Source organism: Eublepharis macularius, chromosome 11, assembly GCF_028583425.1.
Source record: "Eublepharis macularius isolate TG4126 chromosome 11, MPM_Emac_v1.0, whole genome shotgun sequence".
NCBI lineage: Eukaryota > Metazoa > Chordata > Lepidosauria > Squamata > Eublepharidae > Eublepharis > Eublepharis macularius.
The window spans coordinates 59,511,805-59,526,859 of NC_072800.1; the positions used below are offsets into that span (position 1 = coordinate 59,511,805).

The 15,055-nt window shown below is 43.7% G+C and overlaps 1 protein-coding gene across 1 annotated transcript in view; it reads left to right on the top strand.

The window, feature by feature from the left end:
* The window catches only part of COL28A1 (collagen type XXVIII alpha 1 chain), a 100,911-nt gene extending 85,896 nt beyond the window's left edge, over positions 1–15,015 (top strand). Inside the window, exons 28-36 of the mRNA XM_054991253.1 lie at positions 3,066–3,134; positions 3,503–3,583; positions 3,666–3,701; positions 6,094–6,130; positions 7,184–7,735; positions 9,277–9,449; positions 11,923–12,118; positions 12,522–12,698; positions 13,025–15,015. Of these exons, the coding sequence (XP_054847228.1) occupies positions 3,066–3,134; positions 3,503–3,583; positions 3,666–3,701; positions 6,094–6,130; positions 7,184–7,735; positions 9,277–9,449; positions 11,923–12,118; positions 12,522–12,694 (1,317 nt within the window). The 3' untranslated portion in view covers positions 12,695–12,698; positions 13,025–15,015. The remainder of the gene's footprint in view (positions 1–3,065; positions 3,135–3,502; positions 3,584–3,665; positions 3,702–6,093; positions 6,131–7,183; positions 7,736–9,276; positions 9,450–11,922; positions 12,119–12,521; positions 12,699–13,024) is intronic.
* Positions 15,016–15,055: the final 40 nt, after the last annotated feature.

Sequence of the window (15,055 nt, forward strand, 5' to 3'; positions counted from 1 at the left end):
TCCCATGCAGAGCGCAGCCCTTTGCGGAGAGCAAGAGCACTTGCGTGGCCAGTGTGGTGATGTCACTTCCGGAAGTGATGTCATCACACTTGCTCTGGGGTGCCCACGCACGCTAGACCTTGTGCCCGGCACAAGGTAAGTGCCAGAGACTCCACCCTCGTGATGGAAGGCAAGGGATACCTGGCAACCCTACTGTGAAGTAATGTTATTGTGTCGCCCATGGGAGCATTCCTATGCTTTGTATGAGGCCGATTTGGGCGCCAAACAGGCCAAATTGGCCCCATGCAGAGTGTGGGAGTGCTTGTGTGGCTGGCGTGGTGATGTCACTTCCAGAAGTGATGTCATCACGCCAGCTCCAGGGTGCGTGCACACGCTAGACCTTGTGCCCGGCACAAGGTAAGTGCCAGGGACTCCACCCTCCCGATGGGAGGTGAGGGGGGACCTGGCAACTCTACTCCGAAGGGAGGTTTAGGGTGAATGGCAGCATGTAAAAGGCTGAGAAGGTTGACTGCTATAATTTTTTAAAAAGAATTATGCATATGCCCAGCTAGACGTTAAAGAGTTTCCAAACAGCAGCTTTGAGGAGTAGCTGTTAAAAATAAAGGATACCCTAAACGGCCTCAGAATTCCTCCACGGCAGGAGGAAGGGCTCCCTTTCCCCTCTCAAGCCATTTCTCCCTGTCAAAATAGGGAGGGAGTTCCCCCCCCTTTTTTCCTGCTCCATGTGGAGTATTCTGTGCATGTGGAGCAGTAAAAACGGGGTGGGGGGGAACTCCTCCTGTGCTATTGTAACAGGGGGAAACGGTTGAAGGGAGAGGAAGGAGCTGCTCCTTCTCCCACAGAGGCATTCTGAGGCCATTTGGGCTCTCTTTTATATTTTAACAGCCATTTACCTTTTTTAATGGGGAACCCAGACCCTACTCTTTAAAAACCTGCCTGTCTGGCTTGGCCCAGAGAGGGGAGTTGTCTGGCTACCTGGAACCAGGATCTACTTCCTCGAGGTGCTCAGCAACAGGGGCTCTGCTAGTGTTGACAAATTAGTGGGGCTAGGTTCCATTTAAGGCTGACCTTTTCAAACTGTGCCGAGGACCCCTGGTGTTTGTTGGAAGTTTATCTGGGTTTTCTCAGGACCATGCTTGTTGAATTACCCCAAGCAACATTTAGTAAGTGGTCATCCAACATGGCATTGATCTGGATATAGTAAGTTTTATGATTTTCTTCTGGTGGAGATGAAAAGAGACAAATGCTGTACTGCTTAACTGTATTATAGTTCCTGGGTGACAACTGTACCATGTAAAAATTCATATTAAAATCATCACTTTATTTTTTAGGTTAATAAAGGAATATTGCAACAGATACTGTATTTTGTGCATTAACTTTCCCTTTTACTTTGGCTGGACAACATATGAAGCAGAATGAGGTGGAAGAGTGAGGTAATAGAATGGATTGTGCCACTTCAAACTGTAGGGAACGGGTTACAGTTTGCAAAGTTCTCCTACGTTAACAGTTCCACAAGGCAATCCAGCATATCATGTAAAGGGCTAGCCTTGAACATTTCTCCCTGATTTGTTAATTTTTTATACTCAGGGAGTTTTTACACACGGGAGTATTTAAAATGTGACTTTCCTTACTAGAAGTCTGATGTGGTACAGCCCAGCCTACCCCCTCAGGATTCTGTTCTGAAACAGACCGCCGATGATTAATCTGAGGAGTAATTTGGGTAAATGGACACCTTTTTTCCTTCGCAGAAGCCACCAGATAAATAAAGACATTGCTGTTCGTGGGGAAGATTTGGGAGCTTAACAACTGGAATATCTAGATTCCATTCTAAGAGCAGTCTGAGTAATGTGATAAAACCAGTCTGTTCCTAAAATATAGAATAGACAATGCTTGTGTGGATTTTAAAGGGGACAAAGGCTAGAAATGCACTCTTTTGCCTTTCATATTTGAAACACAGCGCAGACTCTAGTTTGAATGTCACCTCAGCCAGGAACTCACTAGGCAAGCTGCTGTCAGCCCCCAGCTGCTACATGGGAATAATATTGCTAAACCACCTTACAAGATTGTTGTGAAATTTGTAAGATAACGGGTTGGATCTAAGCAGCTTTTCTAATGGTGAATAATAGCGCTTGACCATTTTACAAGGTTGGTGTACATTGGTGAAAAAGGGAGGAGGGAACTCCTCTTTGACCACAAAAGCTATATTGAAACCTTGTAAGAAGATTGATTGAAAAAGCTGGCTGGATCTGTCCCAGCACAATGCATGTGGAGTGCTTTAAAGATGTAGCTGTATAAATATGATGACAAAAATGTGGTCTATCCAGAACAGACAGAGTGTGTGTGTGTGTGTGTGTGTGTGTGTGTGTGTGTGTGTGTGTGTGAGAGAGAGAGAGAGAGAGAGAGAGAGAGAGAGAGAGAGAGAGAGAGAGAGAGAGGAAAGGAACATGAAAACTCTGCCTTATGAACACTCCTGGCAATGTGGGCAGGTTGTGATGCTGTTGCAGAGAGATCCAAAATTTGGAACAATTATGCTGTGAAAATAGCCTTGCTCCTTGTTTGGCTAAACAGACACCAGGATTATGACACCCCTTGTGTGTTTAAAAGCTCTAGGGCATCAGGCTTGGACAGCCAGAACCAGAAAACAATTTCCTGTCATTAGAGGCATCGTCATTACAGGCCTCTTGTCTCTGAGCAAAGTAAATAAACATTGCTGCTGGGAAAACATTTTGTGACTGCTTAAGCTCCCAGGCTGAGCCCGAGGGATTGGGAGTAGAGGGTTGAGTTTAATTTAATGGCTCCAAATGCAATAGATGCTAAAGCTGATGCTTTACAAGGAATATGTTGGCTTAGTAAACATCTGTCACTGTGGTGTTGTGTTAGTTTCCTGTCTGTTTAATGAATCTACATCTACAAACTTGATATATGTATTTGAACAAAGTCTGCATTTTTGTCAAAAAGTATTTAAGTAATAGAAGAACTGAGGTTCCCTTGTGGCCACTGAATGCTGCAGTGCAAGACATGTTTAGAAAGCTTAATTTAAAGTTATTCTCCATATCATTTTTCAGGGAGAAAATGGAGTTCAAGGCTTACCAGGACCAAAAGGCTCCATGGGGGTTGGACTTCCTGGTCCTAAGGTGACATTTTGCTTGCCTGCAGTATAAAAAAATGTTTAATATTCATTTTAGATGTTTGGGCCATTAACTCACAGAAATGGCATTCTTCTGAAAACCATGTAACATCAAATTTAACATCAGAAAGAGAGGCAGTATAGTGAACTATAGTAGGACTAGGGGGAACTTGTTCAAATTCTGCACTCATTGAGGATAAGTTGCCTGAACTATACAAAATACATTTCTTTGCACTAAAGCTGATTGTGAGGTTCTGTATATAATTTGTTTATATCAGCTTGCTTCAAATAGGCATAGCTTAGAAGAAAGGGATACCATCTCTTTATTTCATGGCCGTGCTGATGCAAAGCAAAAACAATGTCATTTTTTATTAGGGAGAATATGGAGAGAAAGGGGATCAAGGAAAAAGAGGTGATAAAGGAGAGCTTGGAGAACCTGGACCTGCAGGAGCAAGGGTACAGCCTCATGTTTTAAAAATCATTTTTACCAATCTTAAGCTACAACACCCAATAACTGATACCTTTTATAACCTTTCAGGGATTTTCAGGAGCTAAAGGTGAACCTGGTCTTACTGTAAGTGCAACTCAATGATTTAATTATAATTAAAAGGTGGAGTGGGATCTTCTCAGCTTTCTCTTTAAAACTGTCCTATTCTTCTCCACACTGCAGCCCTTGTTCCACATGGGCTCTGTCAATTTCCCTTCTCAAGGGAGCCAGCAAAGATGGCTCCTCAGAGGTTTGTTTATTTCCTCTTTGCCTCCTAGAAGGGGAGGTGAAACTGACAGAGCTTTCCGGAGGCAAAGAGGAAATTAGCAAACCCTCTGAGGAGCCATCTTTGCTGGCTCTGTAGAGAGGGGAAATTGACAAAGCCTTCCGGTCTCTTTTAAAACTCAGTTTCACCGCTAACATTGTGACTCCCCTTCACATGCACATCCTCATGTAATTTGTCTCTAGTAGCTTAGCTCTGAAACAAAATGGGTGTAGGTTACCTCCCATACCACCAGTGGCTGGGAGTGAGCTGGGGAATGGGAGCCAGCCTTGACAGCCTGGCTCTCACCGTCCCTATCTTCAACCCCCAATTTCACATGGCTAGCAATGCCAATTAAGCAAGAGAGCCCTGATGGGCTCTTGGCTAATGGCTAGGGTTGCCAGGTCCCTCTCCCCTCCTGCTGGGAGGGCAGGGAACGTGGCACTTACCTCATGCTGGGCACACGTTCCTTCTTCACATGCGCACCCCCATGCTCAGCATGGGGCTGATTCAGCCCGTCTGAGGCCCAAATCAGCCCCAAATAAAGTGTGGGAATGCTCCTGTCGGCATGCCCCCAGGGAGCACACACATGGCACATGTTCCCAGAGTGCCTGGTGGTGGAGGGCAACCTCCGGGGGGCTTGCTACCTCTTGTTGATTGCTGGGCAATCAGCGGGTGAGGGAGCAAAGAACCAGGAGTTTCACTACCAGTGGCAGGCACCTGGGAACCTTGCTGATGGTGTGACATTGGCAGTAGGGTTCCCAGGTGCCCACCAGTGGCGGGCAAACTCCTGAGGGTTTGACTCCTTCACTACCGATCCACCAGTGATCAGTGGGAGGTGGCAAGCCCCCCAGAGGGCACCCACCACTGGCCAGCACCTTGGGAACACGTGTGGTGTGCATGCTCCCAAGGAGGTGTGAAGATGCCACTTCTAGGAGTGACAACATTGCGATGGCTGCATGAATGCTCCTGTGCTTCGTTTGGGGCCAATTTTGGCCCCAAATGAGCTGAATCGGCCCTACAGAAAGTGCAGGAGCACTCGTGTATGTCACCTGGAAATGACATCATCGTGCACGTGCACGTGCATGCAACAGGAGACATGCTGTCGGCACAAGATAAGTGCCAGGTCCCCCCTCTCCCACTGGAAGGGTAAAGGAATCTGGCAACCCTAATCAGCAGACCTGAAAAAATGGCTCCCTGCTACATACTGTTCTCTAAGACATTATTCCTTTAACATCATGTGTGAGAGAAGGTTGCTTCCATGCCTCTTATCATCAAAATGCCTCAACTGACACGGCATTGAAATGGACTCCTTTACCAGGCCTAATGGCAAGAACCAGTCAGCTAGAAGAAGCTACATCAGAGAAGGTTAGGTAGCAAGCTTTAAAGTGTTTTAACCATTTAGCAGTAGCTAGCAATAGTAAGGTTTATTTGTTTTCTTCTCTATTGTCTGAACTAGAATGTTTCATGCTCAGCAACACTCTTTTTATAACCTGTATTGAATAAACTATTTTATTCTATCTTGTGTTTGGAGTCCATTGTTGCATGTGAGTACAACCTCAGAACAAACCTAAAGACTGAAAACAAACAAAATGAACAGGTACTTTCCTACTGCCTAAGGGGTCTGTGGTGGCTGTGATCAGCCCCCAGAGTAGGAGTTTGGGGATCCCTGCTTCATATACCATCCTCTATTCCCACTCCCGCATCTGGCCTATGTGGAAAGTTGCTGATATCAGCCAAGGTGGCATAAGTTGTTGAAAGGTTCCTATTATTATTCCTTCTCTTCTCCATGCTACATGCAATAACCTACTTACCATGCTACACCACTGGATTTTTTTTACAATGGAATCCTAAGCAGAGTCGCACTCTTCTAAGCCCACTGGCCTCAGTGGACTTAGAAGGGTGTAACTCTGTTCATGATTGCACTGTTAGTCAACGTCCTGTTTTCAAACAGCAAATATAGTACCAGATACTGTTTTTTTTAAAAAGTGCCACTTTTTTTTTTGCAAACTCCATTGAGCGTCATATCAAATGAGAGTCTTATTATTTGTAATTATATAAATGTTTCCAAACATTAAATTATTTGTGTTGTGCAAATATTTAGTTATTAATCTTGTTTTTTTTAAAAGGAATGTGCTTGATTGTCCATAGTTGAAAAGTACAATATTGCATTTTGAAATGTGAAACACTAATTCAAATGAATACTTTCTGTTTCAGAAAGAAGAAATAATCAAACTTATAATGGAAATATGTGGTAAGATTTATGTGAGAGGATATAGGGTGGCCAACTCCAGTGGGGGACATTCCTGGAAATTTGTGGGGTGGAGTTGGGGGAGGGGAGAGAGCTGAGGAGGGATGTGATGTTCCTCTAGGATTTCCATTTCTCCTAAACGCCATAGTATAACCTTGAGTCTGTTCTCTGAAGCTGCGTTTTCTCCATGGGAACATATCTCTGTAGTCTAGAGAACATTTGTAGTTCTAAGAGAACTCTGTGTCCCACCTTGAGGTTGGTAACCTGGGAGGAAATCATTAATTGCTTTTTGCTGAAGGAATCCAGAATGTTCTCTAGCAATGTTGTTGTTATGGCGTGTTTAAAGCTAAAGTATTTATATACAATTAACAATGGGACATATATTGCATAGAAACTGAAACTAAAGTTTGGATTTGTTTTGGATATTGAGGAACAGAGACAGAAATTAGAACAGATTAGGAGTGTGCCATTTGGGGGCTTCTTTCTCTTTGTTTCTTCTGCTTCTTGCAACACAAAAAAGGATATGTGCAAAATGATGTAACATGCCAATGTTTGGTAGCCCATCTCTGGACACTACTCTTGTGAGTAATGGATTTTTTTGTTGGCCCTGTCAATAGAGATGCTTTACTGAAATATGCCTTGTATACTCTTTTGTACACATCCCTAGGTGTTGTTGGAGTGGAGAACATTATACAGAGCAAAAAAAGCATAAATCACATGTATGGAGTCATGCCTAATATGGAACAATTATTCCAAGTGGCATTAATGTGATATGTTTGCTGTGGCTAGGATTCAAAGGGGTGCACATGCATGGGGGAAGGGGCAGCTCCCCTTATACTTTTCAGCCACCACTAACAGCTACCCTCTGAGGGCCCTGGAACCCTCTAGAGCAGCTAGATGTTACAGAAAATTGATTCCCATGTGCCCATGGGAGTGGGAAGTGCATTATATACTCGTAAAGGTCAGATTAGATATTGTAGGCTGGGAATTAAAATAATTGAATATATATTAACAGACCACTTGAGTTATCATAAATCTGTGCACCATTTATTTCAGGCTGTGGGTTTGACTGCAGGGATAGTCCTTTGGAACTTATATTTGTGATTGACAGCTCTGAAAGCGTGGGGCCTTCCAATTTTGGTCTCATCAAAGGCTTTGTAAAAGCAGCTATTGACAAAGTCCGAGTCGACCCAGCGACAGCCCGTGTTGGCATCATTAACTTCAGCCACAAAGCATATGTGGTATCCACTTTGACACAATGCACCAGCCAAGACTGCCTGAATATTGCTGTTGATAAAATGCTTTATTTAGGAGAGGGCACATACACAGCTACTGCTCTCAACAAAACCATTGAGTTGTTCCAAGAGGCTCGACCAGAGGTAAAAAAAGTGGCCATTGTCATAACAGACGGGCAAGCTGATGTTCGTGATGAAAAGTTGGAGGATGTGGTGAAGCATGCACATGACCGCAACATAGAAATGTTTGTAATTGGTGTGGTTCAGAAGACGAATTCCAATTATAGAAATATTCGGAAAGAGATGGAGCTCATCGCTACGGACCCAGACAGTGAGCATATCTGCGAGATACATAATTTCCTCGCCTTGCGATGTAAGAATAAATTTTAAAAGATGATTTTTCTGGTATACTAGTATGAGATCGTATATATTTGCTTTTACCAGCTATGAAAGCATATGCTTTAAGTACATGATACTTAATGGTTTGCTTTTACTGACTGCACTGCCTCCATATTATTTTGATAAAATTGGTTACAGTAAGGAAGGATTGCTTTTGAAAAGATCTTTACAAATAGACACATAGAATACACAAAGAAATCATTTGGGATCTGCAACATGCACAGAGATGTGGGGAGAGTGAATGTATACAATACAGATGCAGGATAAGGACAGCCCTACAGATTAGAGTAAGTAGTCTTCTGGTTGCCACCTTCTGGTTGTTCCCTTACTTAAGGCTGTGGTATCTGCTAGAGCTTAGTCCTTCTCTATAGTGGCCCCCATCTTGTGAAATGGGCTATCTGATTTGGGGTGGGGGGGCACCATATTGAAGTTTTTAGGTGACTTCGTAAGGCTGTTTTATTTGCAGACCCTTAAACTATAGGCACTCTTTTGGGAAGAAAGTTAATGGGTTTTATTGTATTCTGTATGTTTTAAACCTTGGAATTGCAAGCTGCCTTGAGTCACAAGATATAGGCGGGGTTTAAATATTTTAATAAACAGAACAAGAGAAGACCACCTTAGATACAAGGCATTCTAGCCATTTAGTTTGTCGAAGGCTTTCACGGCCGGAGAATGATGGTTGTTTTGGATTTTCCGGGCTGTATAGCCGTGGTCTTGGCATTGTAGTTCCTGACGTTTCGTCAGCAGCTGTGGCTGGCATCTTCAGAGGTGTAGCACCAAAAGACAGAGATCTCTCAGTGTCACGGTGTGGAGAAGATGTTGGCAGGATGACTCAGCTGAAACCCACTTTCCTGAGTAGATATAAATTACCTGCCAACTTCTTCTCCACACCGTGACACTGAGAGATCTCTGTCTTTTGGTGCTACACCTCTGAAGATGCCAGCCACAGCTGCTGGCAAAACGTTAGGAACTACAATGCCAAGACCACGGCTATACAGCCCGGAAAATCCACAACAACCATCTAGCCATTTAGGTTCTCTCTATGCTCTACAACAGCCTTTGCTTTTTGTGACAATTTTTTTAAAGGGCCAAGCCAGATGTGAAGACAGCAGGCATCAATAGGGGATTAGGCTCCAGTTTGTAGAACTAGTATCTAACAAAGGAGAAGCTGAACATTCTCGCTATCTAGGGCTTGGTTCTCAGTCAGTTCTCCCCTCCCCTCCCAATCCTTTTCTCCTCAGCCAAATATCAATATTGTGGGCTCAAGCTGGGAAACATCTCAGCAGGATGTTGGGGGGGGGTGCTATGGGGAGATAAATATCAGGTACTGGAAGGGTTCAGCACCACTCACATGACCACCCCTTTGACTGTAAAAATATTCCCCTCTTTGCTTTATATGTGATTGGAAACTGGGTTTATACAAATGTATCTATATAGTATGACTCTAGCTACGGTACTTCACTCAGAATTTTGCTGCATTTCCCTCTAACTGTACTGCTTTTACAATTCCCTCAGCTCTTGAGGAAAAGATCTTCAAACAAATTTGTAAGAATGTTTCTGCTGCCCACATCAAGAAAGTGCTCAGTTCATCCTCCACACTTTACCCTGAAGGTGAACACACAGGACACTTTGCCAGAGCACAGACGCCAGAACCATACATCCCTTCATTTAAGCCAGAAACAGATTCTGTAAGTATATCTCAAGGATGACTTTTATATTTGCCCTGAAATAAAGTGCTCTCAACAACTGAGTGAGCCATGAAACAGGTTTTTTTAAACTGACAAAAATAGTGCTATTGGTTTATTAGCTAGCTAGCTGGCAGCAATCATTTTCTTCAGGGTGTTTTAGCCACTAGGAGCAGGGCCTTTTTTCTGCCGGAACGCTCAGGAATGGCGTTCCAGCACCTCTCCCTGTGTGGTGGCCCCATACACGGAGAGCAAAGGTAAGTCTGCTCCTGAGGGGGGGGGGAGCACATGCTGTGGGAGGGTGGGGGAATGGCCTGGAACAGGCTGCTGATGGGCAGGGGAGCGCTCCTCGGCTCAGCAGTGGCCTGATCCTGGCCGTTTCAGGACTGTTTTGGCCAACTTTGGGTCCGAAACAGCCAGGATCGGGCCCAAAATGGCCAGGAGCAGGCCGCTGCTGGACAGGGGAGTGCTCTCTCATATGGCCAAATCATATGGCAAATCATATGGCATCCAAATCCTCATCTGGCAGCTTTGGGCCGAATCCTGGCCTTTTTAGACCCTTTGGCCCAATTTGGGCCCAAAATGGCCAGGATCAGGACTGAAATGGCCAGGATCGGGCCACTGCTGGGCTGGAGTGCTCTCCCATGTGGCAGCAGTCTATTTTGGGCCTGATCCTGGCCATTTTGGGACCAAAATGGGACAAAATGGGCCCAAAACAGCCAGGATCAGGCCGGAAATGGCCGGGATTGGGCCACTGCTGGGTGAGAGTGCGCTTTCCAGTGCAGCAGCAGCCTGTTTCAGGCTGATTTGGGCCTAATCTGGGCCGTTTCAGGCTCGTTTCAGCCCAAACTGGGCCTGAAATGGCCAGGATTGGGCTAGGATCGGGCCCAAGTGCTCCCCCGCGCTGCAGCGGCCCATTCCAGGCCAATTCAGGCCAAATTTGGGCAGATCTGAGCCGAATCAGACCCCCTGTGGAGCATGGGAGCATTCCTGGGGTGGCCATGGCCTGTGTGATGACGTCACTTCCCGGAAGTGATGTCATCACACTATCCTGGGAGTGCGTTCACTTCGCATCCACGCATGTGGTGACAGAGGTGCCACCTCCTCCCAGAAGTTGCCTCAAGAGTTCGCCCTCCTCTTTTCCCAGAAAAAAGGCCCTGACTAGGGGCATCCTCCTTTCAGATTTCGAGCATTGACCTTCTTATCTTTTCTGGGCAAGAAATGAAAAGAGAAGTATCCTGTAGAATCAACACTTTGTGGGCAGGAAAATTGTCAGAACTTCCTCTGCAACAAGGAGAGATGAAGGACTTGCAGAGACCAGTTCCTGCATACAGAAAACTGTAAGGGGAATATTTCCAAAGTTATTTTGAAAGGATGACTGGATAGGCATTGCCACACACTATTCACTAAGTTCAAGGACTGAGTGGCTTCTTCTCATATAGTATAAGGGCATCTATGGAGTACAGTTGAGATGGATTGGGCTGTTAAAACAGTCCGGGGACAAGTATGTACAACTGATTTACACATGTTGGGTTCAGGTCGGGATCCTATCCTGCATCCCATGAGTAGCAAATTCCCACACATGGGGTGCTAGATTTGGATCACACCTGTGGTGTGTAAGGCAAGGGGCCTTCAGCCATCCCTACTCTGACTATTTTCTTGACTTGGAGGGGGTGATGTTTGCCCAGTTAGGGAAACACCCAAGTATACATGTGGGTTTCCCCAACTAGCCAAATAGTGTATCTCTGGGACTTCTACATGGTATGAAAATGGCACAGGGAACAAGGCTGAAGTATCGTCACTTTGAATCAGGACACCTACAGATTGAGAAGAATCTGTAACTCACATGTGACTGTAACACGTCTGGTGTACTCCATGTGCGAGTTGGCCAATGCAGTTCAGACCCAGTTTGTGGCGCACAGTAGGGTGCAATGAATGAGACTTTGCCTGTTGTTGCTACCAGCCAGGTGTGAACTGAGTGGCCCCTACGGCACTGCCAGGCCCACTGAAGCGCAGAGCACTGCCCTCTAGGGCAGCAGCCCATCAGGCACTTCCCTAGTAACTGAAAGGACCAATCAGCCTTAGTTAATTGTCTTCACCTACTTAACATGCTACATGTGATGCTTTTAAATTTTTTTTAATCACCTTACTTTATATTAGCTACATTCACTTTGTTCATTCTTCAAAAATAATTTTATAATCAAGTTGAATGTTAAGACTAGCTGTAGAGTTCTCATTTCTAAATTTAAAAATTCTAGACTCCTTTTTGTATCTCTTCATAGACAGCAAGTTGCTTTTGAAATAGTGGGTTCTGAAGGAAAGCAAAATTACAGGTACTCGTACCTCAAAATGGATCAATTCCCCAGCGTAGCTACTAGAAGTCTGAAATAAGAAAACGGTTTTAAAAATAAGTAACTTTCAGTCTGGATCTCTGCTGTGGTATTTAGGCTTAGCTAATATTTACTTTTTTTCACAGATATACCCTTCTTGGACACGCAGAGAACCCTATGCCACTACACCTTCTCCTAGGCATACTCCTGCTACTCATAGGCCAGATCATTGGGACCCCAGAGCCCACACACCAGCGATTCCTCTCTTGCCTCATTCTACTCATCCTGTGCAGCCAACATCAGCCATTGTACAGCCTCCAATAGTGATAGGCAGAGCAAAAGGTAGGAAACACTGCTGGTAAGAGGTGGGTTGGGGGGAGACTCACATCTCTTGGTTTGGAGCTTTGGTTGCATAATTTATTCTGTGCGTGTCAACTCCCTCGAAGAGCCCATTAGTAGACAGATGTACCTCTTAGGGGTACTTTCAAAGTAGTTTTGACCTGAGCAGCTATGCAAACGTCTGAGATGTATACATCACCTTTTAGACATGAACATGGCAATAATGAGAGAGAACAGTGAGGGAGAGATAAGGAAAAAACAGGCCCTGATCAAATTGCATGACTGCAGATCTCTCCTTTTCTGATTTCTCTTCACGGTTGTGCAGCAGCATAGTAATTTACACCAAGCCAATGATTCATCCTCTTGTAGAAGTTCAGCAATTTCTTTCTATTCCATGTGTTTGCAGCTGCCAGGTGCTTGGAACCAATGAGACCCGGAGAGTGTCGAAACTACCAAGTGAAGTGGTATTATGACAAGGATGCCAATTCTTGTGCCCGATTCTGGTATGGTGGCTGTCAGGGAACCCATAACCGGTTTGAGACAGAACAGGAGTGCCAAGCAATTTGTGTTCAAGACTAAGCAAGTATGTAATGCTGACACTGGCAACTTCATTTAGGAATGTTTTGTCCATAACAGATACAGTCCTGTATTACATGCATAGAAGATAATGCTAGCTTTTAAAAAAGAAAGACACTTTGCCTCTGTTTTGTGGTGGTGCTTTGATCACCACAGAGAAGGTGTTTCAGAGGTTCATATTTGGGGCATTCTAGAAGGGTTTGAAAAAGCAGTTCTTAATACAGAAATTTAAAGATGGCCACCTTTGCTTATTATAACAGCCAGCAATATAAATGCCTTGTTACAAAATAATGCAAGTTCTGTTAATATAATTGTGCTTTTCTTCTCTTTTAGAGTAGATTTCAGCTGAGATGGTGACAAATGTTTCAGGATTCTGCAGTGAATTCCAAATGCTGGGTTAATACAAGTACTGTTTGTGTATTGTGTCTCAGTGCTTTTTACGATATGGTATATATGTTCAATAGATTTGATAGAGTATTTTACCTGATGGCTTCACTTACATAAAGCAACTTATCCTAACATGTTTACTGTTTAGTACTACAGGTAGCAAAGCTTCAGGAACTTTAACAAAGCAAACACAAGTCTACCTTTAATTAGAACAGGGTTAAGTGTTAAGGGGAAAACTACAATAAAAAGCAAAACAAATGAGGCTTGAAACTGGTATAAACTTAAAACCATTATTTCCCATTTGTTGCTCTTATTAGATTGCTAGTAAAAACTTTAAAAACTCTTACTAAAGCTTGCATTAAAACTAAATTCAATTTTGCAGCTACTGATCATATTAAAAATGTGATCATTAGAAAAAAATGACAGCATTTAATACATTCTGAAGACAGCTAGTAGCCCCACAATAGCTGACAAAAACTGGTAGTCCTGGGCACCAAAGTGCATTCCTGTTCACATCACAAGATGTGACCAGCTAGTTTAGTGAGGCTCAGATTAGTATTTCAATGAGGCTGTACATCTGTGTTAGAAACACTCACAGAAGACTGCTTACAGATACAGATCTCTTACTAAATCAGGGGCAGGTATTTTTAACTGATTTAGAGGAGAGGTTAATACACATTCTTATTTCTCAGGGCTCTTGTACAAAAGAGTGAAATAAAACTTAGATAGTAATCATTGCAGAAGAACTTAAAAGGCACTGAAAGATGTACATAAAATTGTATATTTTCATACTAGGTTTTCTTTTCAAATCTTAAACCTACACAAGTACTGTACAAGCTAAATTGACGGACAATGATTAAATTGGTCATATAATCTAGACAGGTGTTTCTCATTTGGAAATTACTAGAGTTGTGGTATTCAGGTGAAGTGTTAATGAAGACATGGGGAAAAGATGAGTCTCTGCTTGAATTGTGGAGACATCCAAGTTTCTGCAAGAACAGCAGAACGTAAGTGAAGATGATATAGATGCAAGGATGCTTCCAATTGCCACACTAGATGCAATGTACATTGCTATGTAACCAGAAGACTCCTGAGCATTGGTAGGCTGTTTCTTGGAAGAGCTGGTGGTATCTTATCCTGTTCTGCAGCTTCCTAGACACGCACTTGACTGTACTCAGCAATTGAACTTGCTGAGTACAGACACTTGACCAATGCAATCTTAAGTAGAGTTACAGCACTCTAGAGATGGGCATGAACCAGGAAAAAAAAAAGAACCATGCGGTTCGTGGTTCGTCACATTTCACGAACCTGCCCCGCTTCACGAATCAGCTTGTTTTGGTTCGTGAAAATGTCACTTCCGAGTCAGCAGAAAGTCTTCAGGAAGTCCATCTCATTGTCTAGAATACTGATTGACCGGTGTCAGGCTGTCTGCAGTGATTAACTGAAAAACGAAGCAAACGAACCAGCCTAAAGTTCATGGCGGTTCATCAGAAATGGGATCTGACGAACCGCTGATTCACAAACCACAAACCAGCCTGGTTCATCATGAATTTTGGTTCATATTTCAGTTCATGCCCATCTCTACTCTAAACCCATTGACTTCACGGGGCTTAGAAGGGTGTAACTCTGCTTATGGTTGGAAATGCATAAGTCAAGCATTTTCATTTCCAACAACAACAAAGATGGAAAATTCTTTGATCTAGTTCATAGATGTTTTGAGAGCGAGCATGTAGATGGTAAAAGAACGAGGAGCTTCTTCCCACTTAAATGCTGATGTTCATGTGTTTAGATTTCATGTCATATATGGAGCATGCATATGTCTGACTCTGCCATTTTTTTCCTCTTCAAAGCATCTATCTGTGCTGAAAGAGGAAAGCAGGTTCAGTCCCCGATGGCTCATATTAAAGGAACCAAGGTAGCAGGACTGGCAGAGAATTGTTTTCCTTTATAAATTCATTCCCTACAATACAGGAACAC